The 25,288-nt window shown below is 42.6% G+C and overlaps 2 protein-coding genes across 3 annotated transcripts in view; one reads left to right on the forward strand and one right to left on the reverse strand.

The window, feature by feature from the left end:
- LOC125885152 (male-specific lethal 3 homolog) overlaps positions 1-21,559 on the reverse strand; it is a 35,699-nt gene extending 14,140 nt beyond the window's left edge. Inside the window, exon 1 of the mRNA XM_049570644.1 lies at positions 21,413-21,559. Within this exon, the coding sequence (XP_049426601.1) occupies positions 21,413-21,544 (132 nt within the window). The 5' untranslated portion in view covers positions 21,545-21,559. The remainder of the gene's footprint in view (positions 1-21,412) is intronic.
- The window catches only part of LOC125885148 (rho GTPase-activating protein 6-like), a 98,527-nt gene continuing 73,514 nt past the window's right edge, over positions 276-25,288 (forward strand). The window contains exon 1 of one of the 2 annotated variants that reach the window (XM_049570631.1): positions 276-971. In XM_049570631.1, the coding sequence (XP_049426588.1) occupies positions 480-971 (492 nt within the window). In that variant the 5' untranslated portion in view covers positions 276-479. Of the gene's footprint in view, positions 972-6,483; positions 6,766-25,288 lie in introns of those variants that run through there. The other variant, XM_049570633.1, reaches the window with a different exon arrangement.

Below are 25,288 nucleotides of genomic sequence, written 5' to 3' on the forward strand. Positions count from 1 at the left end.
GAGCTTATTAATTATAGAAACTCATCTTTCCAGACATTTTTAAAGCAAAGGCAACAGGGAAAGTCAGCAGCAACAAGTGGTGTCAACTGTTTCAGGTGAATGAGGATAAAATGGAAAGTTAGAAAATAAAATCCAAGTGCTTCATAGTAATATTTTGACATTAAATTTGTTTATAAACCAAAACTACAGTGTGCAAAAAGTCATCTCAAGTTTTCTGAACCCCCTCCCACACTGTTGCACACACACACCCTCACACTCTCAAACTGTCTCCTCACACCACTCCAGTTTGGGAATGACCAATGCGCAGAGGAGCACACCGAGAGGGAAAGAAGACTTTGCGCAGCCAGATGCAGCACATTCCAACTCTTCACCAGCTTGTACTTGGACCTTCCTCTTGATGGGGAAACAGTAAACTCGTGTCTTACAGTCGCAGAGAGACGCACTGAGCAGCGCTGATGTGAGATCCAACACGAGGAGACATGTCTACCGCGCAAGGACTCCTCAACAGCGTCTTCTCCTGCTCCTCTCCTGCCTCCAAAGCCATAACCAAACGGAGGCTACGCCAAACCCGGAGCCTGGACCCCGCTATCATACGACACTGTGACACCGGGACCGAGGCAGCGAGTGGTGCGCCGTTTTCTGGAGCCGCCGCGGACGCAGGTGCGTCCCCGGAGCGCTCGGCTGTGAAGCCGGCTTTACGCACCAAGATCCCGACACTCAAGGAGCCCATCACGCCGTCCCTCTCCTCTCCTTCCATACCGCTGGATGTTTCTCCATCCTCCAACTTCCACTTTGACTATGATATAGAGAGGCGTGCCAAAAGGAATACCGCCGGGGATTTACCGTATCTGGTGAGGGGACCCGGCGCGGCGCAGTCAGGGAGCACCGGCACGCTCTTCTCGCCGCGGAGGTGGCTGCAGAGGAAAGTGCAGCCGTCCAGCTCTCACGCTTATGTTGTGTGGAAATCAGAGGTAAACTTTTTTTTGATTCAAATGCAGTGCATTCTTCTTCTGTTGTGGTTTTTTAGGTACTGTGTGGCAATGTTTGTAAGAGTTGGAGTGCAAACATATGGACATAAGGCAACCCAGGGGACACAATTTATGGTGAAACTTTAAAACTTGTCAAAATAAAAGTCCCCTGCTACTTTCCTGTGCATTTTGCCCCCCCCCCCAAATAAAAACATGCAAACAACAGAGGACTTTTATTTTGATCGATTTAACGACATTTACACCATAGATCATGCATAAAAGGCCCAGACTGGTGCAGGAAAACTCACCAAAATGTGAGTAATTAAAATTGGATGCTCAGATCTTTCTCCCTGGAGATCCTCAAACCTTCCCAACATTGAAACAAGCCTATGCTCTTGCAGCCACCAACAAATCCTTAATGCTTTCATCCCTATTTCTATATCAAGTTCCTCAGAACTTAGCTCCAACCCCATCCCTTGATTTAATCGACCAGCAGGCCTGACAGCTCCTGGAACAATTAGCAAAAGCAATCAGTAGACTTAACACTCTGTTTATTTCTGCTAGCAGCAAAGCAAACCCGCTGCGTACACTCCAGAAGACACATCTGCTGAAGATCTATTTCCACTCCAGCCAGACTCTGACAAACGCATGTTTTATTCTTGGAAACCTGAACGTGAGCATCTGAAATGTGTCCGTGTGCGGAGTCTGACATCATGACTTCAGGTGTGTGCGGAGATAGTGGAGCCAAACTGGGAGTTTTATTGGTTTTCGCAGAGGGCGTGCTGACCCCTCGCTGACATCTGCACCTGGAAGCCGTGCAGTATTAAACCACTACAACTGGAGTAGTTTTGCCCAAGGGCACATGGGTAATTAATGGGGGGAAGGGGAATGCTGCTTTACGTCTCCTACCTGGACTTGTTCCCTGTGTTTCAGTCCCTTTGAGAGCTCACACCTCACACACAAGTCTGGGAAAGCTAAGGAAACTCTTATGGAGATGTGAGGATTAAATCAATCCAACAAAGAGTTTTTCTCCTGCTGTTGTCATCACGGAGCTGGCCCCGCTTTTGTCTTCATACAGGCTTTAAATTGAGTGTGAATAAGGGGAGGGCAGCATATGAAATCCTAAGCAAAACATACTTGGGCGACTTACTTTTAGCGGGGGGGCTTTATAGGCTGCATAGTTGGCACGAGTCCACATGCACTGGTGAGAAGGTATGATAATTTCCCTGCTTCCAATGTGGAGTCCTGCCTTAGTTGTATTTTGTCTTTCCACACTGAGTGTAAGCGTGTGTGTGTGTGTGTGTACGTGCAGCGGCGCCTGTGTGTGCTGATGTGAGGGACTTAAGGACACATGGCCCCGGACTCGGTTCTCACGACTGCGAGTGGTCACAGGGTCAAAGCCATGCGGCCCTCAAACAGCTCTCCCATCATTTCCTATTACGAAAAGCAGCTCCGGCTGTGATTCTTGCAGCGCGCCTGTCTTTCTCTCTCTCGCTCTCTCTTCCTCCCTCTCTTCCTCTCGGAGATGTCCAGAAGCTCTCACTCAGCAGAGTTTCCCACCGCTGCAGCTCTGTTTTCCATGCTGTCCAACCCCCTTGCTATGGTCCACCGAGGATAACATGAGGCCATCAGTTTGGAGTCATTAGTACAATCTGGACCATGAAGTTATTGCACCTCAGAGTGTTTGTAAAAATACTGAGCCAAGAAGTTGCTGCTCTGCTGGGAGCTTTCACACACTGTTTGGTGTGAAGTTAAAACCTGAAATGAAGTGTAAACAAAGACTTTATGTTGGGAAGGTAGCAAATATATATATTTTACCGAGACTGTACTGGTTTCCTGCCGGGGTAGCGCCACCAAAACCAGGTACTTCAAGCCAGAACATTAACTTTTCTTAGCCATAGCCAGGTGGCGTTTGGGCCTAACCCTAACCACACGTTAAAGGTACACTATGCAGGATTGTTGGTTGCTTGCCAGTGAGGGTGAACGAAGCCAACCCTGGATTTTCACCTCGCTTCATTAGCCTTTTCTTTTTTTGGTGCTGTGTCTCTTAGCCGCACGCTGCTTACAGTCTGGCACCTGGTCGCGACCTCACCTGAGCGCTGTGAGAGTACACGCCCAATCCTCTACATAATGACGTACAAATTCATTCCCACACAGCAAGCAATTTAATTGGCTACCCTACAAAACACCCACGCATTACATTTTATTTACATGTAGACGTACGCTTATATAAACACGTCCTCGAACACATATTTCTACCCACTTGGAAAAATCCTTAAGGCTGACTGACTCCAGAGCCTTGGGCACATGCCCGGTTTATCCGTGTCCATTTCTTTTTCAAATTGTCCTTGTATGTGTAATGTTCGTGCTCATTGTCTGGCTATTAAAATGCTAAACTAAATGGCGTCCAGCAGCTGATTTATGTATAAAACTGCCGATGTAACTTGTCTTTTAAGGGCTCCTCCAGCAATAAAACGTCCTAAACTGCTCAAAATTCGACTTAACCAGCTTTTGAAATTGTTTCAAGCTATTAACTAACTGTATTTAGGTCTCAGTTTTATGGAACAAAGAAAATAGCTGAGATATATGACTAAAGACTTTAATTTCTTTGCTGTACGTCAGCTTTTACATGTAGGTGCACGGTCATGCATCCCAATTTATGTCCAGGTTTCTGCTCTGCTCAAGATCCGACTTTAAAATGATTTGCATGTGCACCTCTAAGTGTGTAAGTGTGTGTGTGTAGAGCAACCTGCGCAGATAAGTCTCGTGCTATGCCTTTTTAAGGAGGGAGACGTGGACGGAGCAGCACGGAGGAAAAAGAGCGGAAAGCAGCAGCAGAGACAAAGTGGAGATGTAATGGTTTACACAGAAAGCAGCGTCTTGACAGTTATATTGGCCATCATTGCTCAATAGCTATTTTTCCATGGTCAGGCTGTTGATGTTCAAAGAACAATGACGCAAAAAAGAATCTTAAGAAAGTACCTTCTGTGTTATTACAGCGCGAGGGTCGGTGACTGGAAGTGGTTCTTCTTGTGGAGTGATTGACTCTAAAGTTGGGCGTATAAAAACAGTCACAGCTTTTACAGGAACACTATGGAATTTGTAACTTCAGCGCGTTAAACATACGCCGAACAGTCTTTCTGCCGCTCCGACAATACCCATATGCACATGCACAAGGGCTCAGAGAGGAAACAGTGGTCGGCTAATTTAATCCTGGTTGTTTATGGGGCGCCAGAATGTTGACATTGTGCAGGCTATTTTTAGACCCACTTACCCTAACGCTTTAGGAGAGGGGCGAAGTGAAGAAAAACATTACAAAATCAGATTCTAACAATTAAAAAAACCCGCTACTGAATGATTAATAGCAGTTAAATATAGCATGGGTTCATAGAGGTCAGAGCTTTGTCTCTTGGCAGTGTAACATGCATTCCTACAAGTGCGATCAGAATGTTATAGCGACTCATACATAGACGAAAAGTGAAGGAAGGGGAAAAATGTGTCTGCTCTGGTCTTGTCGAGTAATTTATTCATGTAAGGCAATGTTAGTTATAAAGATTAAAGAGGCGGTATTAGTGCGCAATTGGTTTAGTGACACCAGTGATGATACAGTAGGTGTTATATATGTGTGTTGACACAAAGCAAATCCCACATTCCTATTTGCTTTATAAGTGCACAGTCATGACAATTTGGAATTTGGAAGATGTATTTTTCTTTTTCTTACTCTGGATGATTTTGATGGAAAATGGATTTTTTGGCTGCTTTCAGTCCCTTGCAAAGCGTGTGAAATCATGTGTTTACTTAAGTGTCAGTATTTGACCGGTGTCTTCATTTGGAATACTAACACTTAGAATTGCAGTCGCTGACATGCTGTTACCATTCTTTAAATTCTCTAAATGCCCCCCCATGTTTATTGATGTTTATGTACCATTGAGGAACTATGTCAGAGGACTCAGAGCTCAGAGAAGAAGTAGAGAAACAGACTTTGGCCGACTGTTTGCTTTCTTAGGATTAACTTAATATGTTTAAATTCATGCTGGGGCCAAAGCTCTATATAGCAATGTTGATGGGTTGGTCTGTCCATCACTTTGCTCCAGACTGAAATATCATAACATCCACCGTATGGATTGTCTGTACGTTTTCCGACAACAAGTAATGCTCCAAAATGTATACGTATCCCACGTAATCATGAGCCAGTAGTTTGTGCATAGCCCACATCTTTTGGAAGGCTGCGATCACGTGACCAGTGTACTGAAAGGAAGTGATCATGAGCAGTCCGATAAGGAGTCAGGTTGGGGTGGTGGATGGGTCACAAAAGGAGACTGGTATTCGGAACTTTGAGTAATTTTAAGGTACGTCCTCACCACGTTTCTCTCCCCCAAACCTAACCAAAGTAACTTCACTTGCCGAAACTTAAACTTGTAACTTAACGTTAATTACGTAACTTAACGTTAAGGATGTAACATCACTCGTGGAGTGCTTATTCATAGGACATCATACGAAATGTTGTATGAGGAACGTTGCACATATTCAAAGATGCTCTACTAAAACCATCTGCACTTCCAGCAAAAGACAACTGGTGAAGAAAGAGTGGAAATGTTTCTGTTAAAGGGTAAAATTGACAACATTCTCCAATGCTAATAATGAAACACAACTATCACTAGAATCCCAAATCGATTAGAGACAGTATGTTGGCAATAGATCATATTTTGCCGCCTTTTGAATCGTATCTTGACGCAGAAGGGGGTCTGCAGTCAGAAGGGATCAGTAGTTAGGTTTTGGCTACAAAACTACTTGGTCGTGGTGAGGAGAAGAATGTGGCTGATGTTAGTCATGTTAGTCAGCTAACGCATCGGATCGGTGGTTAGGTTGAGGCAACAAAACTACTTGGTTATGGCTAAGAAAAGACATCAGGTTTCGGTGCCACAAATGTGGCTGGAAAGGCAGCGGTATGTCGCTAAATAGCACCTAGCTTTGAGAAGAAGAAATGCCGCAACTGATTTTGTTGTGGGTTGGTCTCAAACACAGGTCTCCCAGGTGAAAGTCCTGTGATTGTTGAACCCATCCACCTTCCTTCCCATCCATCCCAAGAAATGTTTGTTTTCTTTGAACTACATCCAAAACTATGAGCATCTAACAATGACGCAGATTGGAGTTTTTGGCAAAGCTCAATGCGTCTCACACAGACGCAAAAGGGTGTGCTCGGTGTGATTATAGTGATGCCAGGGAAAGTGCCCAAGCATGCTTTGATGCCCTGTGAGAAAGACCAGGCTGTTGTTGGCTAATGGGTAGAATTTCCTGTGTAACATTACTGTGATATAGTTTTGACAGAATCCCACACATGGTATGTGAATTATCGAATTAGAATAACATTTGTGTTGCCAGCTCATTCATCCTGTAAAAACATTTTCACGCTAATATCCTATTTATCGGAACTCATGCATGAACTGATCATGCTGGCCACTGCTGACGCTATGAACTACACAGGCCGGGGCGCTGACACATGTCAACACTCTCTGCTGCTGCTGAAGTGTTCGGAACAAGACCATTGGAAAGAAATGCTGCAGCACAGCCTATAATCAAAGCTGGGAGGATATACTCTTCACTGGTTACTTGTTAGAGGGGATTTGAATATTTTACTGCCTTTGGATTGCACCTTGTAATTCTCTTGCACGAGCCCTCTGGCAGTTTTAAGGTCCAGACGGAAGACTAAAGGTGCCTAGACGCTCATGAGGTTGGCAACTTCATCTTTTATGGCAGAAAAAACATCTATCTCTTTATGTACCAGTCATATTTTCAGGTGAGCAGTGAGTGTTTGACAATTTTCAACGACACATTCCTTTGCTTTTGTCAGTCTTTGATTGTCTATGTGCTGTTTCTGACGTTCTTATCGTTGTTTGCTTTGAAGCACTTTGTAACTTCATTTTTGAAATGTTGTCTCTTGGGCTGCGACGAGTAATTATTGTCACTACCGATTAATTTGCCGACTGTTTTCTTTATTAATCTATTAATCGTCTGGGTTATAAAATATCATAAAGTAGGTACAAAATGTTTGCACTTGAGTAGTCTGAAGGATTTTTGTCAATTTCACTTGAGAACTTTCCCAATTACATCAATTGATTTTCGTTAATTATAATTTCTATAATTTCTACTATCCATTTAAAGTAACTGATTAATCGTCTAATCCTTTCAGCTCTGAGTAAAGGCTATTATTAGTTAATTCCAGTGTTTCCCAGTGTTCTAGGAAAACATGCTCCGGCTCAGGCTTTTGTGATTAGTTGCTGCATCATCAATCACACACTGAGGAATGAGACAAATTTAACGAGTGGATTGTTCCAAGACTCTAATAAAAATCAAACCAGAAAAGAAAGCAGTGTAGTGGGGATACAGAAATCCATCTATCAGCAGATGATACTGTATGTTTGAAAGCTGAATACGCAAGATTGGCTGTTTGAATTTCTATTTCTCTGTTCTAGGAACAGAAAGGTTGAACTTGTGAACCTCACAGCTATCCATTCTGCCTTTCCTCCCTGATTTCCTCCCTACGTTCCCTCAAAGTCAGGAGGCTGCGTCGGAGGAACAAGACCTTGATGGTTCAACATCTTTGGAATGCTTGCGCCATAATGCACGCTGGAATCAAATTAGCACACTACCTCGGATGGTTCAGCCAAGGATTTGCAAAGTTTCACAAATACAGATACTTTTTTTTTTTTTTTTAAAAAACCACACAGTATCACTGTAACAGTGCATAGTGAGTGGACCGTAATGTAGATCAAGGAGTCAAATATAGGATCACGCTTTTGCAAGAGCCTCTGTCAAAACACTGAAACTATGATGGAGTACAGGTTGATTTTCTTGGCGTACAGCAGTAGTGTCTGACTTGGATCTCCTCACTGTTGTCTTAGAGTTCTAGATTGATCTGTGTCTACGGACCTCTATTCTTGTCTTTACGGGATTCAACGATACAATATGTAGCTTATTCCGCATTGGGAAAACCCAAACAATTCCAACAATGTTCAAACCAGGAGAAATCCGTAATTTAAATTAACTGTCACCTGTTGGTGGCATCATATCCCCTCTTTGCACGTGTCAGGGTTGTGGTTGTCTGCCAGATGCTGTCATTAAGTCACATTTTTAAGATACACTTTTTAGATGTTTATCATTTTTAACTCTACGTTTCAATGAGATTTAATCATCAAATGTCTGGATCTTAAATTATCCTTGAAACAAGCTGACCAAATTTTAGCAGCAGCTCAATACAGTCCCAAACAGCAATGGAGAAACACAAATTTTTAACTTCATTGGCTTTATTCAGAGTTTTTAGAGGTTTCAATTGCTCGGTACATTGGTTTTGAAGAGGATGAGATCTCTGCGGATAATTCGGCTTCGGCTAAAAACCTCCTGAACATCTGGATCTTAAGTTGTCAGAGGAAAAAGGCGAGCACATGTTAGCAGGAGCTTGGCCAGCAGTCCCTCCGCAATGACCTGAATATTATTGCTCCGTCTTTTGTTAATGTTTTTGATTGAGAACCCAAGCAGGAGAAAATTACATATTGTAGATCTAAAGATGATGTTTGTGTTTGCCTCTCACATAAACGATTGATTTTAGAGTGGATTCTCTTTGTGTTTACTACATCAGAATGAATTACACATCTGTTGTGTCTTGCTGCTAAACATCCCTACTCATGGTATAGATGATCTCTGCAGCATGTTCCTCTTCTGTACAGTCCCCCTCCTGGGAGAAGCTCTGGATTTATGAATTCGGGTCTGCACGGGCTGTAGTTTGATTATGCTCCGCATTAACGGCCTGGTCGTTAACATGTACAACCTGACAGACCAGGCAGATTTGTGTTTTCAAGGGGAGCTAACAGAAACGCCCAGACTCATACAGGCAGAGTAATATTACTCTTTTAGTCGAAATACTTTCATCTTGACGTCATGCAATTGGCGTAGTGAAATTCTCTGTCTTTTTTTGGCAGATGTAAGCCCTCTAAGTTGTAAACAGGATGGGAAAGTATGGGTCAATGCAAGAGACTTAGGGTTTCTACGTATTTATAAGCAGTTCTGGTAACTACACTAAACAAATGAGACACCAGAGCAGACAGTTGGTCGCCTCCATCTCACTACATAGCAAAGCTTGATTTGTACTTTATAAGAGGCTATGGCAGCAGTTACAGCAGCCCTGCAGTGGATACCTATGGTGCAGGTTTTGATTTAAAGTCCAGTGTCGGATTCCAAACACGCTGTCTCTGTACATGCCATAGTCCCAGTGTGTAGTTGCATTTTCGAGGCGGTGCATATCAGCTCTAATGTCGCTGTGTGCGCAAGCTAGCTCCACTGTCACCCTGTAATTTACCTTTAGATGCTCATAAAGCCCATTGCTCCCACCTCATAAAAGCCCTCTTTAAATCTCTCACCATTACAGTTCTGTAGAATGTAATTGCTGGTGGCAGTGCAGTTAGTACAGATATATTCACCACTTCTGTGTGACAACTATATCAAAAGTTTTACATCCCTGTCTGTGAAAACATAGATGCTTCACACACATCTTAACCCCGGCAGCACAGGACATTTATACAATCAGCACGAGATGGGCACCCAAGATTAGTGTCACCAATTCCGTGTCTGACAAAATCTCTCCCCTTCTGTTGCTGTGTTATGATGTTGCATAAACAGAAAACATCAGGATGTCCCAGTAAAGTCGTAACTTGAGTTCCTGAGTTATGGTCAAAAACATGTTTTGTGAGGTCACAGTGATCTTGACCTTCGACTACCAAAGTCTCAGCAGCTTCATCTTGAGTCCAGGTCTGTGCCAACTTTGACGAAATCCCTGTTCTTGAGATACCGTGTTCATGAGAAAACGAGACCACAGTGACCTTGACATTTGACTTGTGATAACCAAAATCAAATCACTTTATCGGTGAGTCCAAATGGACGTTTGTGCCAAATCTAAAGAAATTAACTCAAGGCATTCTTGAGATATCATGCTCACGAGATAATGCTTCTGGCTAGAGCTATCGCTGGCATGGAGACATAATAAATCAGGCGTAACTCTTTTTCGAAAGGTTGATTACTGGCCTTTTTAAGAAATGTCCTATCACATCTAGAAGAAGTACAGATGAATGTAAAAATGTATTCTCCAAGTCTAAAAAATGAAGCCACTGCAGAAGTGCCTTAAAGCTTCATTCTTTCGACTGACCAGTAGGGGGCGACTCCAGTGGCTTCACTCCACCTTGTGAGTGACAAATTGCTTCTACAGTTACTTTTCAATAGAGTCATCAATCAGATTCATCTCTCGCTTCTCCACAGGCACCCTCGTATCCAAATATGGCCACTTCTGGCTCCAAAAAACAAAGATGGCGAAAGCCAAAATGCCAAATTTGAGGCTTCAAAACTCATCAACAAACCAACGGACGACATCACAGTGGCTACATCCATTGTCTTTTACAGTCTGTGCCCAGGAGCCAATCCGGTGCCCTTTGTTTGCTTGGGCACTGTGTTGAAAATGTTTTCATCACACAATTCAGGGCTTTCCGTGAATTTTATGTCAGCTTTTTATAAATCACAGATTACAAAAGGTCATTAGTCTCTTCTGAGATCAGGACTGCACCCTTTTCTTGTTCGGTGCTGTAAAGCAATATCGTTTGTACCATTAAGTAAAAAGACAAACAGTATGCAAATGCAGTTCAGAAATCAACAGGCTATAACATTTGAGTCCAATGAGATTTACCTGAGAAAACGACCCCACCATACTGCATAATGTGTGTGAAAAAATATTTTAAGCTTCCTCTCGCTTTTGCACGGGAACACAATACCTCACAGGGCAATGTTTTTGACAAGTTTCCATGATATTCCGCTGAAAGGAACCATATGAAACAGCGGGGTTTGTTTGGCAGTGTTTTGCTTCAGCAATCTCACATCTCCTTTGGGATGTTTTCTCAACAATGAGGGAAAAAGAGAGCAGTTTGAAATAGAGACGGCTGAAAAGTAAACATTAATTTCCGCAGCCAGAATCTCTCTGTCTGGTGCAGATTAAACCTCTCCTCCAGTGAGAAAGCAGCGGTGTTGAGTTACTTTTAGTGTATACGAATGTGTTTTTGTGTGTGTGGGAGAGAATCTGAAGGCAGTGGGTGGATGATCTAATTGTACACTTCTCAGTCTTGAAGGCAAAAATGGTCATCCCCTTGTGTATTTGTGTGTATGTGCATTACACTGACCCCTGTGTCCATGAATGTTCTCTCTAATGTGGTTTGTCATGGGCCAGAGGGAGAGCATGGATAAGATCCTCTCACATCGGCCATGGTGTGTTGAGTTTACAGCTTCCCATTTATGTATTTGTCTCAATCAGTGTAAACTCTGGTGATATGATACTCACACTGGGTGAAAACGTTTTTCCCAAACACACCCGCTCTTTGTCTAATCCTGGAACAGTAACAGGAAGATAGGAACTGAAAAAACGATTGTGTATGTTTAGTGACCCCACAGTTATTTTAAGGGTTTTTTAATGATGTGGTTCCAACTTCCCTCCCACATATTGATAATGAGTCGTCCAGCGCTACAGTGGTCCACCAACCCTTCCTGCAAGTCAATAACTCACCAAACTTCAACAACTGCCTGTTTCATGCGGACACGAATTCCACTGTGCCACTTCCTGGCATGACTACGCCTTAATTCTGGTTTATTGTTAAAGGGTCTTATTGATGTAGTTTGGTTACATTATTGTCAGTTTTAATTAACATTTTGATCATTAACATGTGCTACATGATTTTGGTGAATCATAATCTAAACATGTCTGATCGCAACCAGGCACCCAGGAAGTGCGCCGGACTTTGAAGTCAGTTTGGCAGAGTCGCTGAACTGATTAAGTCAGCTTCTGGGCTTGTCACGGATGCCACTGGGCCCGAAAAGACTTTTTCCTTCACCAACCCAGTGAAAGAGATGTCTGTAAATCAGTAGTTAAATATTTTTTGAGCATCACAACCTCCGTGAAATTACTAATTTCACTATCAGGCTTTGATCCATTCGGTCCAATACCATTTCAAAGTTCTAGACAAGCCACATTCAAGTCTAAACCAGAGGTTGTGAACTATGAATGTGGAGTGCTGTGTGAACTGAACTTTGAGCTAGCTCTTGTGACAAATACCAAATTGCAAATACCATTGCTTTGTCTCACCCCTAAGCGGATGATATCGACGCTAAAAGCATCAAGAGATGCACTGGACTTTCCGCTTGAGAGAGTCTAGACTTTCATCCAGGTGACTGCAGTTTGTGCCCCTTGTAAAACCGAAAATCACTGTTGTTTTAATGAAATGCTGCGTAATTTGTGTACCTACATCGCATGTGAAAAATGGTTAGAGCACTCGTCTTCAATGCGGAAAGTCAAGGGTTCGAATCCTACTGGGGTCGACGTCAGCAAAGGCATGCGGTTGCAAGAGGTTCCCACTGCCGAATCAAACGGGATCAGATTCCTTAAGGAGGCTTCAGGATAAGAGAGTAACTCTGGAATCTGAGCCAAGTCCTCAACGAGGGCGCATCTCATGCGCGTTGTAGACGGGAGGTTCCAGACATAAAAGCAGATAACTTTATGGAATTACATATAGTCTCTGCTTACTAATGTCACTCACATCACAAACGTACTTATTTCAACCCAAAACATGTTTTTGTCTAAACCTAACCACAACCATTTCACAATGTTCGCCACATGTTACAATCAAGCAGCAACCTTGGGGCTGGAAAATGAAGCCAACACACAAGTGCCAAAAACTGCAGTTCATCAAATGGCCACTTGAGGCTGTTTCCAAGTGAGTCAACCCCCATTGACCCCAGGTTAAAATGCTAAACTTTACAGCAGAAATAAACATTTTTACAGCCTGGTACAAAAATTGATTTTGGTCTCAGCTAGTTTCCCCGTTTGTGAACACTGTACGGAGGGTGATTTAAACTGTTTAAACTTTGCAAAATATAAGTAGTATCAAGCCTCAAATCACCTCACTCCCACAGTTGACTTTCCTCATGAATGTGGACAACTTTATAGGATAGTGTGCATTTAGATGTTTCTGCTGATCTCCCGAATATCAGTCAAGATAGCATCTTTCTCAGGGTAATGAGTAAAACGAACATAGGTTGAGTCTCCATGTTTCAGTGATTGTGTGTATGTGTGCAACAATCCTCATAAGGAACATCAAGAGGACACTGCATGTTCATATCCTGTCCTGTTGCGCAAAAATGAGCCCAAAGGAATAAAATCCAATTTTGTTTCTGATTTTATCAAGCTATGGTATTTATCTGAATGTTGCTCTGTGAATTTGGTGCATCGGAGTTCAACTTGGGACATGTTGCTTCCAGCCCTCGCAGATATGCTGTACTATCACTCTCTGTTCTGTGTATATTAATTACTTGTATACACTGCAGGGCATTTGACCTTAGTGTCATACCTCCCGCTGCATGCCTGTTTATGACTGAATAAAAGCGTTTCATGCTGTATTTAGCAAGGATTACCTGAATGTTCCTGCTCACACATGCAGGATTTGGGCTACTCTGAGGGCTAAGCTGTGAGAATTAATACCTGGGAGTGTGTACAGTTTCGTGCATGCATGTGTGTGATTTTACCTTGCAGAATTATCAAGTGCCCGTTGATCAAATACACCCTGAAATACCTGGAAAAGCAGTTTAAATAAGCTGGGGTTTTGGATAAATTGTGCATTTTGCTTGGTGCACCCCCTTCGTTTATGTGTGTGAGCCTCTTTCAGTGGGGAGGTTTAGGGAATTATTTATTTGGAATTCCAGGTCAGGGCTTCATGCTGAGGCCCTAGGGCTTCCACTGAAAGAGGGGTTGCTACTGACAGAGTGACCCTCAACTTCCTCTCCTCTTCACCCACCCATCCCTTTTCTGCCTGGTTTCATTTTTCCTCACAGAAGCTCACTCCTGTCCATTCTTCACTTTTATTGACTCACTTTTATAGACACCCTGGCTGTTTTCTCCTTCTCATTTGGTCTGCCAAACCACTTTCTGTATATTTTCTAATCTCCAGCTTATGCTAAACGCAGCAATAGAAACTAAAACACAAGATCACACCGGCTTGATTTTACTTTTTGGAAAGAGAACCAAGCTGGGATCACAGGCTGAGTTAGTTGGACAGATCCAGCTTTGCCCGTCCAAAGACTACACGGAAAGCAACGCAGCAATTTGTTCCCTGACATGGAGGCTCCTTTGAACTGACCTGCCTGAGGAGCCGAGGGCTGCTAAATCATTGTGATTTTTCAAACTGCTGTGTAAAACTCCCTTTTTATAGTCAAGTGTTCACGGAGTTTCCACTTGTTTTCTTTCACGAAACTCAGATCTCAAAAACTAGTAGTCAGTGGATGATTTCTAATGTTTTTGACAGCCCCTCTGGCCGAGGTTCCACTTGTAGACAATAAAAAATATCAGAATCTAAAGGGCTTTATGCCATCAAACTTACTGAGCATTGTCACGCTCCCCAGAGGATGAATCTTTTCCATTTTTCACCCAACATGGGCTTATTTCAGCACCGTCGTTGCACAATATCTTTTGGCAGAATGGCATGAAATGTGCCCAACACATTTAGATTTGTGAAGCTGCAACCACCAAATGTTGGGCATTTCTGCTTGCATGGAATAATTAATCACTTCTAAAAAAAATCATAGTTGCAGATGTATTCTCTGTTAATCAACTAATCAATTAATTGATGAGCATTTCAGCTCTAACCAATATATATTCCACAACAGACATGGACAGCAGATATGTACATGATTCTGTGCCGCCACAGACTGCCCAGCATCAGCAGGCATTGCCACACCTGTGCAGATGGCAGAGGTGGAAACAGTACTAGAATAATATACAAGAAATTAACTGCTCCAGCAAAAGTTAAAGTGCTTGTGTAAAAATTTACCGAAGTAAAAAGTAGTTCAATTAAAATGTATGTAAAATGTGTGTTGTTAACGTCAATGCTAGTGGAAGAACAACAGCAATATGACCCCTTATTTCCAAACCAACAGTAAATTCCATTTCCATAAACAGCACTTTTCAGCCTGTTCATACCACTAATTATCAGTCAGTTTAGCCTCACAAGAATTAACCCAAAAAGAGACAAAACTCCAACAAAAATTACTGACAATACACAAAATGTCCCTGGTGCAAAAAGCAGTATTAAGGTACTCAATTTAAGCAACTTGACACTGTCTAAACAAGCAGCTGCTGCAACAAACATACAGCAAAGTAGAGACTGCACAGTTTTTATACACCATGTAGTGGGCATACGTATTGTTGCTCGGCAACGCAGTGATTGTGGACGTTCTCGCCTGGAGAGTGAGTTCAAAGAATTTGTTTTACTTCCTGTCTGAACATCATTCTGTGAGCCTTGTGCACCGCAAAGTCTCCCTCAGTCTACTCTACATTCAAAGTTTCTGCTTGTTTGTTCTCAAAGCATAACCGACTGTTAATATATAACCAGTCCAGTCTTTTTGTCCCACTGCACTCTCAAAGTTTCCCAGTGTGATGAACCGAATGCCATCACATCAGGGATTAAAGGGATAGTGCACCCAGAAATGAAAATTCAGCCATTATCTACTCACCCATATGCCGATGGAGGCCCTGGTGAAGTTTTAGAGTCCTCACATCCCTTGCGGAGATCGGCGGGGGGAGCGGCCAGCACACTTAATGGCAGACGGTGCCCCAGACTAACGTCCAAGAACACAAAATTGAATCCACAAAGTATCTCCATACTGCTCATCCGTAGTGATCCAAGTGTGCTGCAGCCCCGCCATAAAAAGTTGTTTCGAAAAACGTCATTTGAACTCTGTTTTTAGCCTCTAAAAACAGTCTGGGGCGCCGTCTGCCATTAGGTGTGCTGGCCACTCCCCTGCCGATCTCTGCAAGGGATGTGAGGACTCTAAAACTTCACCAGGGCCCCCGTCAGCATATGGTTGAGTAGATAATGGCTGAATTTTAATTTTTGGGTGCACTATCCCTTTAATGCCTGAACAGTAGAAAGCCCCCACCCTCCACACTGTAGTCAAAAGTTCCCCAACAAAAGCAGAAGTCACTGCTGGTGGATCCACTGCTAGGACCTTAGCATGTTAGCCAGACCTAGCATGCACCTGGGTCATGCAGCATCGTAGGTGTATTTGATATGGGTCCCTTGCCACCCCCTGACCCTCGGCTGGTGAATGTAAATGTTTACAACATGCATCTCTTCCAAAGTGTCAGCTGAGTTAGATTGTCACCATTGTGAGCTCTGTCCTCCTGATACTTGTGATGAAAAGTACTTGAGTAAAAGTAAAGTTACAGAGTTTTAGAAATATTCAAAAAAAGTACAAGTACACCAAAAAACGACTTTGTTCCAGCCCTGGCAGTTGGCTCATGGGCGTCACATGAACCACTTTGGCTATGCAGACATGGAAAGAATAATATGAGCTTTGGCATGACAAATATATTAGTAAGCTGTTCCTTCCTTCCATCTCATTCATACTGCAGCTCAAACTTGCACTAGCATGACTTCAGATTTTATTCACCTAAAGAACTTTTGCAGTTCTAAACTTAGGGAGAGAGGAGGGAGAAGACAACTGGACAAGGCATTAATCATGCTTTCACGATTAACCAAGGCAGCCATCGCCTTTGATTCCCCCACAGTGACACACACACTGTGTTCCCTCCAGCAAAAGCCATGTTCTTCCCAGAGTCTTATCTCCTCTCTTCGCTCCTCTTGGCCAGGCTCGCAGGAGTCACCATTATCTGCTGGGAGCAAACTTGGGCTTAAACAACTGCCCGACACTGAATTCATTTGAACATGTCTTTTGGACGGTTTCCAAAGCGAGGCTGATTTGTTACTCAGCTGTGTAACGAAGCGCAACGTAAACTTTGGCTTCCATTCCTGTTTTTGTTCAGCTGTAAAACGATGAGAAATGCAAATTGATTAAAGTGACAAACTGAGTTAGCTGCATACATCTGCTGCAAGTTTCTTTCACGGGTCCAGAGGTCGGTGGGGTGGAAGGATTAAGAGTGATGTCATGGTACTCAAGTGACATGGATGCAGATACACTATACTTTCTAACGGCTCTACCATCACTTGAACATCTGTTTAGCATAGAAACAGACAAATGACAGGCAAACTCTTCTAATTCTCGTCAAAGGCTTCTCTTTTGTGACAGCCTGTCTCACCGGCCTCTATGAAAGCAAATCCTTGTCATCTAAGGATGTGTATAAATACGACTCCAGGCCTTGAAAAGCAAAGTGATTTAAACTGAAGGACCTCTCCACCCCGCACCGATGCTCCCCAATCTGTCAGACGGTGAGGGAGCAAAACAGAATGAGACAGCAGGCATTTTAGACACAGCCGGAGCTCTGCGGCTAAAAATAGAAAACTAGCTCAGCGGAGGAACACTCAAGTTCCAGAGGCGAGGCGGGGAGAGTCATATTGGTTGCAGGTGTGTGTGCATGTTGAGGACTGTGCAGCTTATGTATATACCTCCAGTTAAATGTGTTGTGTTACATTAAAGTCAGAGGAATTCAGAAGTTTTGGGAACAACATGAGGACGCCAAGGCCAAGTCTTGTATCAGAAAGGCATTACAATGAGAATACTGAATGAGAGTTAGGATCAGAGTGTTTTAATGACACCTAGTGGACACTTTCCAAAATAATATCTTCATGATCCTAGAATGTGATCCAAGTTTGGACCATTTGACATCTTCCAAACCTCGCTTTTGTTTTAAAAGCAGTAGAAACATCAGAGACTTTGTGGTGAGTTCTATGTACAAGGAACCCACACAGACTAATTGGCTTGCTCAACAAGAATATGGAAATTATAGATGTGGAAAATGTGCACGCTGTTCAAATACGTTCGACACCAAAACATTCAATCACCCCCATTCAGGAAAGAAATATGGCATTAAGGAATTCATTAACTGTCTTTCTACACGTCATTTACATTTTGAAATGTCCTTGTGGTTTAGTGTCTGTGGGCCAAACAAAACACCATCTCAAACTAGGGATGTCCCGATCACATTTTTTTTTTTGCATCCGATCCAATACGAGTCCTTTATTTTGAAACCGAGTCTGATCCAATACTTTGCAAACATTAAGAAAGAAAAAAAAAAGAATGCATCCGATAAATAGTACCCAAAAAGCTTATCGGTGGTTCAGCAGCACAAAATGTAAACAAATTAGATATCCATGTGTGAATGCCGTAAAGCTACGGTGTTGTTTCTACCTGGGCTCAGCTGATCGAGCCATCCCACTGGCCGATAGCACCGGCGGGTGTGTCTGGAGGTTCCTCAGTGTGTGGAGGTGAACAAGCCATCAGCTGACTATCTTATAAAAAAAGAATATTTAGAAAATATACAGGATCGCCACACTTTATACATTGGAAAGAGGAGGCAACAGTGAACGACACAGATGAAAAACCTGGCCAATGTTGTTGTTTTGATTCCTCCGATCTTTTATTACCGATTCCATTTTTGTAAAAATAACGTGATCGGCGCCGATACCCGATCCGAGGATTGGATCAGGACATCCCTATCTCAAACTCGGCCATTAGAAATGGGAACATGGATTATGCCATTGCTAGACATTACAAGGAGAAAAAAACATGGGTCAGTCACTTCCTTCAAATATTTTGGTATTGAAAAAGTGCAACCCAGTCCAAGAGGGGGTAATCTGATCAACCACCTTTTAAGAAGGGAAGCATTTTGGATCCATGAATTGAATACACTTGAGTCATATGGACTTAGTGAAACACAGGATTCGAGTTCTTTTCTGTGATATAAAGATTTACTTATATCTCTCTCCACAGGTAATTTGGATCCATTGGGAGAGATGAGCCACAAGTTCCTTTGTCACAGTAATTCAGTTCAGTGTGCAGTGATTTATGTTAAGAACAAAGAAATGCTATTTAAGTAATACTTTACTCCCATAATGACCATTTGTACATCAATTACTCAACTTATCACAGCGAATATTCCTTTTTTCAAAAATTATTTGAGGGCATTTTTTGCCTTTTATTGATAAGACAATCAAAGCATGACAGGAAATGAGGGTGAGACAGAAGGACGATGACATGTAGCAAAGGGCTGCAGGTTGGAATCCAATATATGGGGCATGTATTCTACCAGATGAGCTAGAGGTCACCCCAACAGCAAACATTCTTGATGAATTGGAGTAAAGGAGTGCTGTGTTTAACAATAACAAATCTAGCTAAACTCTCACATGCATGCATTCCAAAAATCACAGCTCAAATCAGACGCATGTTACGTAAAGACTGGCCAACACTTTTTTCTTAACCAATGTTGAAAACCTGAGATGTGATAGGTTTAATAGTTCTGTCCCTACAGTGTGTGGACAGCAACTGTTACAAGACACCTAACGTTATGCCTGACTCGCTACCTGACACTCCTAACGCTGGTAACTGTAACCTTCAGCTAAGCTTCGTTATTTCCCTGCAGTGTGCAGTTGGACTTGAACGTATGCCTCACTTACCTAATGTGTGTAGATCTCTGAGCTGTCTAGGGGGTAAATGGGTTCCTCACCCTTCATCGGACCCGACCGCTACTGTAGGCGGCCACCCCAACCCGACGCTTCGGGTGTCCCCTCCAATCGACGGCCAGGCTGGGCAGTGTTGTGATTTTAGTTCACGGGGGGGGGGGGAGTTGAACGCGACCCCCAGGTCAGGTGAGGTGTGTAGTGGCGTTCCCGCATCGGTGGGTTTTGTCTCCAGATTTCTGAATGTCTGTCGGAATCTTCTGCAGAAATGTGGCGTGGCAGTCTGTCGGCGTCTCCGGCAGCCAGCCTCGACTCCAATCAACCGCCGCCTTTTCAGGTGTGTGGAAGGGGAGTTACCCAATACCCCAAGTGGAACATCAGCCTCTCCCTGCTTCCTAACTCCACCCCTAACCGTACACCTAGGCCTCCTAATTATGTGCCATAACAGCAACGTTTTGCCCAAAATGACACACCACACTAACAGATGCCATTTACAAACAACCAGAGTCCTGACTTTCCAAACCAGATATACTGCAGGTTCTAATGTGACTTTAGAGCAAACAAACATCGCGGACGACAGGCAGGAAAAACTAGGGACTACTTCTTTCAGGACATTAACCAAGAAAAAAATATGGACAAAGTTGACAAGACGATGTGAACATGTTACGGCGTGAACTGGAGGTGAATAAATTCTGAGTTGAATCCACATGATGCTGCTTTAAAACCTGCTGAGAGCTGGTGATCCGCGGGATTCCCCCCACACGAGGATATCGGATTGTAAATGTTTAGCATGTTTAACAGGTGCAATTTGAAATCAGTGTGGCGAGGATGGACTTCCAAGCAGATCAAGGATTCAAAAAATAATCTTAACACACCCCACACCACAGGAAAATCTGGCAAGATGGTCCCCAGCATAAGTCTGCAACATGTTACTATATTTAAGCAGTTCTAACTAAATTATGCTTTCTCTGTATTCATTATTTAGTCAAAATTTCATCCATTGTAAATTTCAAGCTTCAGATTTAGCAGTAAGTAAGTGTAATGAGCTGGTTTTGCCACCAGAGGGTGCCATACAGCTTACAATAAGTCCCCCACAAATTGGAGGGACTTTGGGAACACTCGGCACTATCAGGACACTCGCACAAACACTCACACAAATGATGAATCACAGTAAAAATGTGGGTGGGCTGCATTGTGGGCAGTCACAGCTGCGCACATCTGTCTCCTCAGCCGCTCTGTGTCATAAGTATCTTACAAAAACATCACAATAGCTGATACCAGCTGCAGGCAGAGCATATTTCACAGCGCCGGGGCCAAATAAAACTGTTTAAAATGCATTGGACAGGGAGGGAAAACCCAACAATTTGATCCCAGTCCCTGAAATGTGTTCACTCTAAAAGGCTGAAAGTGTATTGTAGACCACGGACATTTGCAAATAAACCTCACTGGATCTGTTGTCGTCTGCCGAGCACTTACATAATACACACACGCATAGATTCCCCTATAAATCGCCCTCCTTCCTCACTGTTAAACAATTAAACCAATAAGATCTTCTGGTAAATGTGGGCTTGCGTTGTTATTATTACACACTTGCGAAGTATTCTCATAAGACATCTCCAGTGGAGTGGAGATGTTTGTACTGTCACCAACACCCACATATCAACACACCCACCAACCCACACACACATGAACACACACTCACAAACATAACAATGTGTGTTTGTACTGCTTTAGTAAGGGAACAGCGTCACTTCCAAGCAGAGATCATATTCTCTCCTGCAGAGTACCTTCCCAGAACATGAATGTGTGTGTGCTGGGGAGTGAGTGTGTGTACATAAGATATTACTTTTTGAGAACCAGTAGTCCCCCGCATGAAAAAAAAAACAAAAAAAAAACAGGATTGTTGCCCTACTTTTTGGAGACTGGGAAAAGATGTTTGACTTTGGACGTTACCTTTCTGCACATTTGAGGTCTTCGCTGGAAAAATTCCACCGATGCAGGACGTGATGCGTTTTGCACGTCCAGGAGCAGCACCGGGTTGTTTGCAGTAAACACAAGAAGCGGATGGTTGACAGCAGCAGCCATTGGCCACTGTGGCTCAGAAAAACCTAGAGGAAGTACACACGTGTCACTTTTATTTTCCCCAAGAGAAATGCATCACCCTGTCATCTTTCTCTCCTTATTTCACTTCACTGCTCGGTCTGTTTTATAACCCTGTTGTCACTCTGCATCATCTTTTAGCCTCACTATTCCGACCCTCAGCTGAATAGAAAGCAGATGCTTTGTCTTTTTAGAATTTATCATCTCGTTCTGTCTGTTTTTCAGACACTTAAGATCAGGATAAAGGGGTAAAAAAAAAAAGCTCGATGTGGCAGCCCAGGTGTGAATTAGCATGTGGGACACACACTTAAAGAATCAGTGAGGGCCCTTAACCCGAGCTGATGATGAAGAGAGACCAATCGACTCAAAGGGGAGAAATCTACGGCTGTCTTTTCCAGACTGTAGGTGACTATAGAGATGCCTGCGCTTAATAAGATTAACAATGAGGCGTGTCAGTCTGGTTTCCCGCTGAGAGCTGCAATTTGCCTTAATTTGACCTAATTGGAGGAGGTTTGCTGTTGCAGGGCTGCCAGGTTTGAGGGAGAGCGTGGGAAATGGAGACTTTTGTTGTGAGCAGAGATATAAAAAAACGGGGGATATGAAGACAGTGAGAGACAGTGAGAAAGCGAAGGGAGAGAAAGAGAATGAGGGAGCAGGGGAGAGATGGGGTGCAAACACTCACAAGCACACACCTGGGTTGGATTAGCTCGGGCTGGCAGGGAGGCTGTGTGTTAATGGAGATTTAATAGGCTCTGAAATGACTTACCGCAGTCATACCCTGTGTGTGTGTGTGTGTGTGTGCAGACGTGAGGTGTGTGCTCGAATTTGTATTGCGAATGTTTACCTGCATGTCTCCATGCAGTTTGGCTTTATGAAGTTATTAAAGCTTTCCATTTTGCTTTCTGCCGACAGTGGAGGCGGCTGAAAAGCCAACATGCTGGGCAATCATAACAGCACAAAATGGATGTTTGGTTTTGGTTCGTTGAGTGTGTTTACGGGATTTAGTTGAGAATCTACATTTGGATTGAAGGATGCTGGTATTCTGTGCAGTGTGGTTTCTAGTATGGAGGCCCTGAGAGGCAAGTGGCGAGTCAATCTGACGTGAAATGTCTTAAGAATACGTGAAAAAAAGAAGTTATGCAAGGATATTCTTGAAAAACAAGTTAATTAGCATCATAATTATCATTATTTACTATTTGTAAATGAACTATGACAAACCTCTGTCAGTATTACAAGTGCCCAGAATTCCACATTTTTGCATATGCGCCATCTTGGACACAGTATAGAAGCGCGTCAAGAGAGAGACTGACCTTCTCTGTTTCTCAAAATCAGACCAAACTCAGACCAAAAGGAAAAACCTGGCAGTACTCATCAAATATAAACCGAGATAATGTCACTGTATTGCCTATTTCTTGCCTAAAACGTTTCAGAAAGATATTTCAGTGCACTGTTTGGCTGTAATATGAGAATTTGTGAACAGGAAGTGAGCGCCCTTCTGCTTCCTGTAAAATGGAGGCTGAAAATACTGACATCAAATGGGAAAGCTAGGCAGTGCTGATCAAATATAAACCAAGATTATGTCACTGTATTGCCTATTTCTTGCCTAAAATGTTTCAGAAAGATATTTCAGTGCACTGTTTGGCTGTAATATGAGAATGTGTGAACAGGAAGTGGGCCCCCTACTGTTTCCTGTGTTGTAAAAATGGAGGTTGAAGTCACTGAGATCAAATGGGTAAGCTAGGCAGTGCTGATCAAACATGAGGAGATTTCATGGGCAGATTATGAGACGCCATGTCTCTTTTTGTTGTTGTTGTTTTGCATCTTTTTGTGCTGTGTGTGTCTTTGTGGTACTGTCGTGTCCTGGTGAGTCCTTTGCATCTCTATAGGGTTGTTTTGTGGCTTTTTAAAGGTTAATTTGTGTCTCTTTGAGGTATGTTGTGGTCTTTTTTGGTCATTTTGTCTCTTTGTTGTTCCTTTACGTCTTTGTCTAGTTGTTGTGTCTCTGAAGTAATTTTGTGTCTGAGGTATATTTATGTCTTTTTGGTTGTTTTGTGTAACTTTGTACATCCTCTGTGTGTCTTTTATGTCGTTCTGTCTCTTTTCAAAGACAATTTATGTCTCAGTAAAATATATTTGTGTCCTTTTGGTCATTTTGTGTCTCTTTATAATTGTTTTGTGTCTATTTGTACTTCCTGTGCATGTCTTTGTTGTCATTTTGTATCTCTTTAAAAGTCAATTTGCGTTTCACTGAAGTATATTTGGATCTTTTTTTTTTTTTTTGGTTATTTTGTGTCTCTGTAGTCATTTTATCTCTTTGTAGTTCCTTTATGTCTTTGTCCAGTTGTTTGTGTCTCTCTGAAGTAATTTTGTGTCTGAGGTATATTTATGTCTCTGGCTGTTTTGTGTCTTTTTAAAAGTCAAGCTGTGGCTCATTGAAGTATATTTGTGTATTTTTGGTCATGTTCTGTCTCTTTGTAGTCGTTTTGTGTCTCTTTGAAGTCATTTTGTGTCTTTTTGGTTGTTTTATGTCTCTTTGAAGTCATTTTGTGTCTTTGTAGTCGTTTTGTATCTCTTTGAAGTCATTTTGTGTCTTTTTGGTTGTTTTATGTCTCTTTGAAGTCATTTTGTGTCTTTTTGGTTGTTTTGTGTCTCTTTGAAGTCATTTTGTGTCTTTTTGGTTGTTTTTTGTCTCTGCAGTCATTTTGTCTCCTTGTAGTTCCCTTACATCTCTTTCTAGCCACTTGTGTCTTTTTAAAGTCATTTTTGTGTCTCTTTAAACGTCAGTTTGTGTCTCCTTATAATTTCTTTGCATCTCTTTGTGGTTATTTCACTTCCGAATCCATACATGTTGAAGGCCAAGGGGCCCCTGGGCTCTTGGCCGGGTAGGTCCATTCAGTAATCCAGCCATGCCAAGATTCTGTGACTGCATTGCCTATTTCTCGCCTAAAAAGTTATCAAAAGTATATTTAATGTCATCACTTAAGTGTAATTTGACATCATTTGTTACCAGCTGGCTGCCATATTGTTTCCTGTGTCAAAACGGCCAAGCTGCATTACATCACCCACCAATGGGAGCGTTTCTTGGTCTGGTGCAGTGCAGTGGATTCTGGAGGTTGTAGGCTTTGTTTTATGTGGACATATAGCAACGATATGAAAAGACAATCTTTCCAGCAGTGACATACTGTTAAGACCAATACTGTTATTGATGTTTTAGAGAATATATGGAGACATAAGACAATGTGGTATAAATCTGGGATGGTTGGAAAGCATTTGTTTTAATGTTTTACTTCTTGGTGGCATCATACAAGTGCACTGGCTTCATTTCATATATTACTCTCAAGGACTTCCCAATCCAACTCTGCAGACTCTCCTCTTTCTGACTGCGAGGTTCTGTCTGTTGCCACGGCAACACCTCAGTGATGTAAACACGCGGCTGACCCTGGCTGTAGGAGTGAGAACAAAGAAAGCATCCTTCTCGAACGTAAGCATTAGGAGATGGTTTATATGTTCAAAGGCTCTGACGCAGTTAGTGTGAGTTCTCTGCAATGGAAAAATCAGACATGAGGAACATGGACTGAAATTATAAATAGGATTGAAAATAGCAGTAAAGATGTTGAGGAGTGCAAAACATCATTTACATTAAGCATCATTCATACCGTACCTGACGTTATGGGCTCATGTGGTCGTGTAGAGGGGTGATTGAGAGTGGCACATGTTTACATTATCGAG

The sequence above is a fragment of the Epinephelus fuscoguttatus genome, linkage group LG24 (assembly GCF_011397635.1).
Source record: "Epinephelus fuscoguttatus linkage group LG24, E.fuscoguttatus.final_Chr_v1".
In the NCBI taxonomy this organism is placed as follows: Eukaryota; Metazoa; Chordata; class Actinopteri; order Perciformes; family Serranidae; genus Epinephelus; species Epinephelus fuscoguttatus.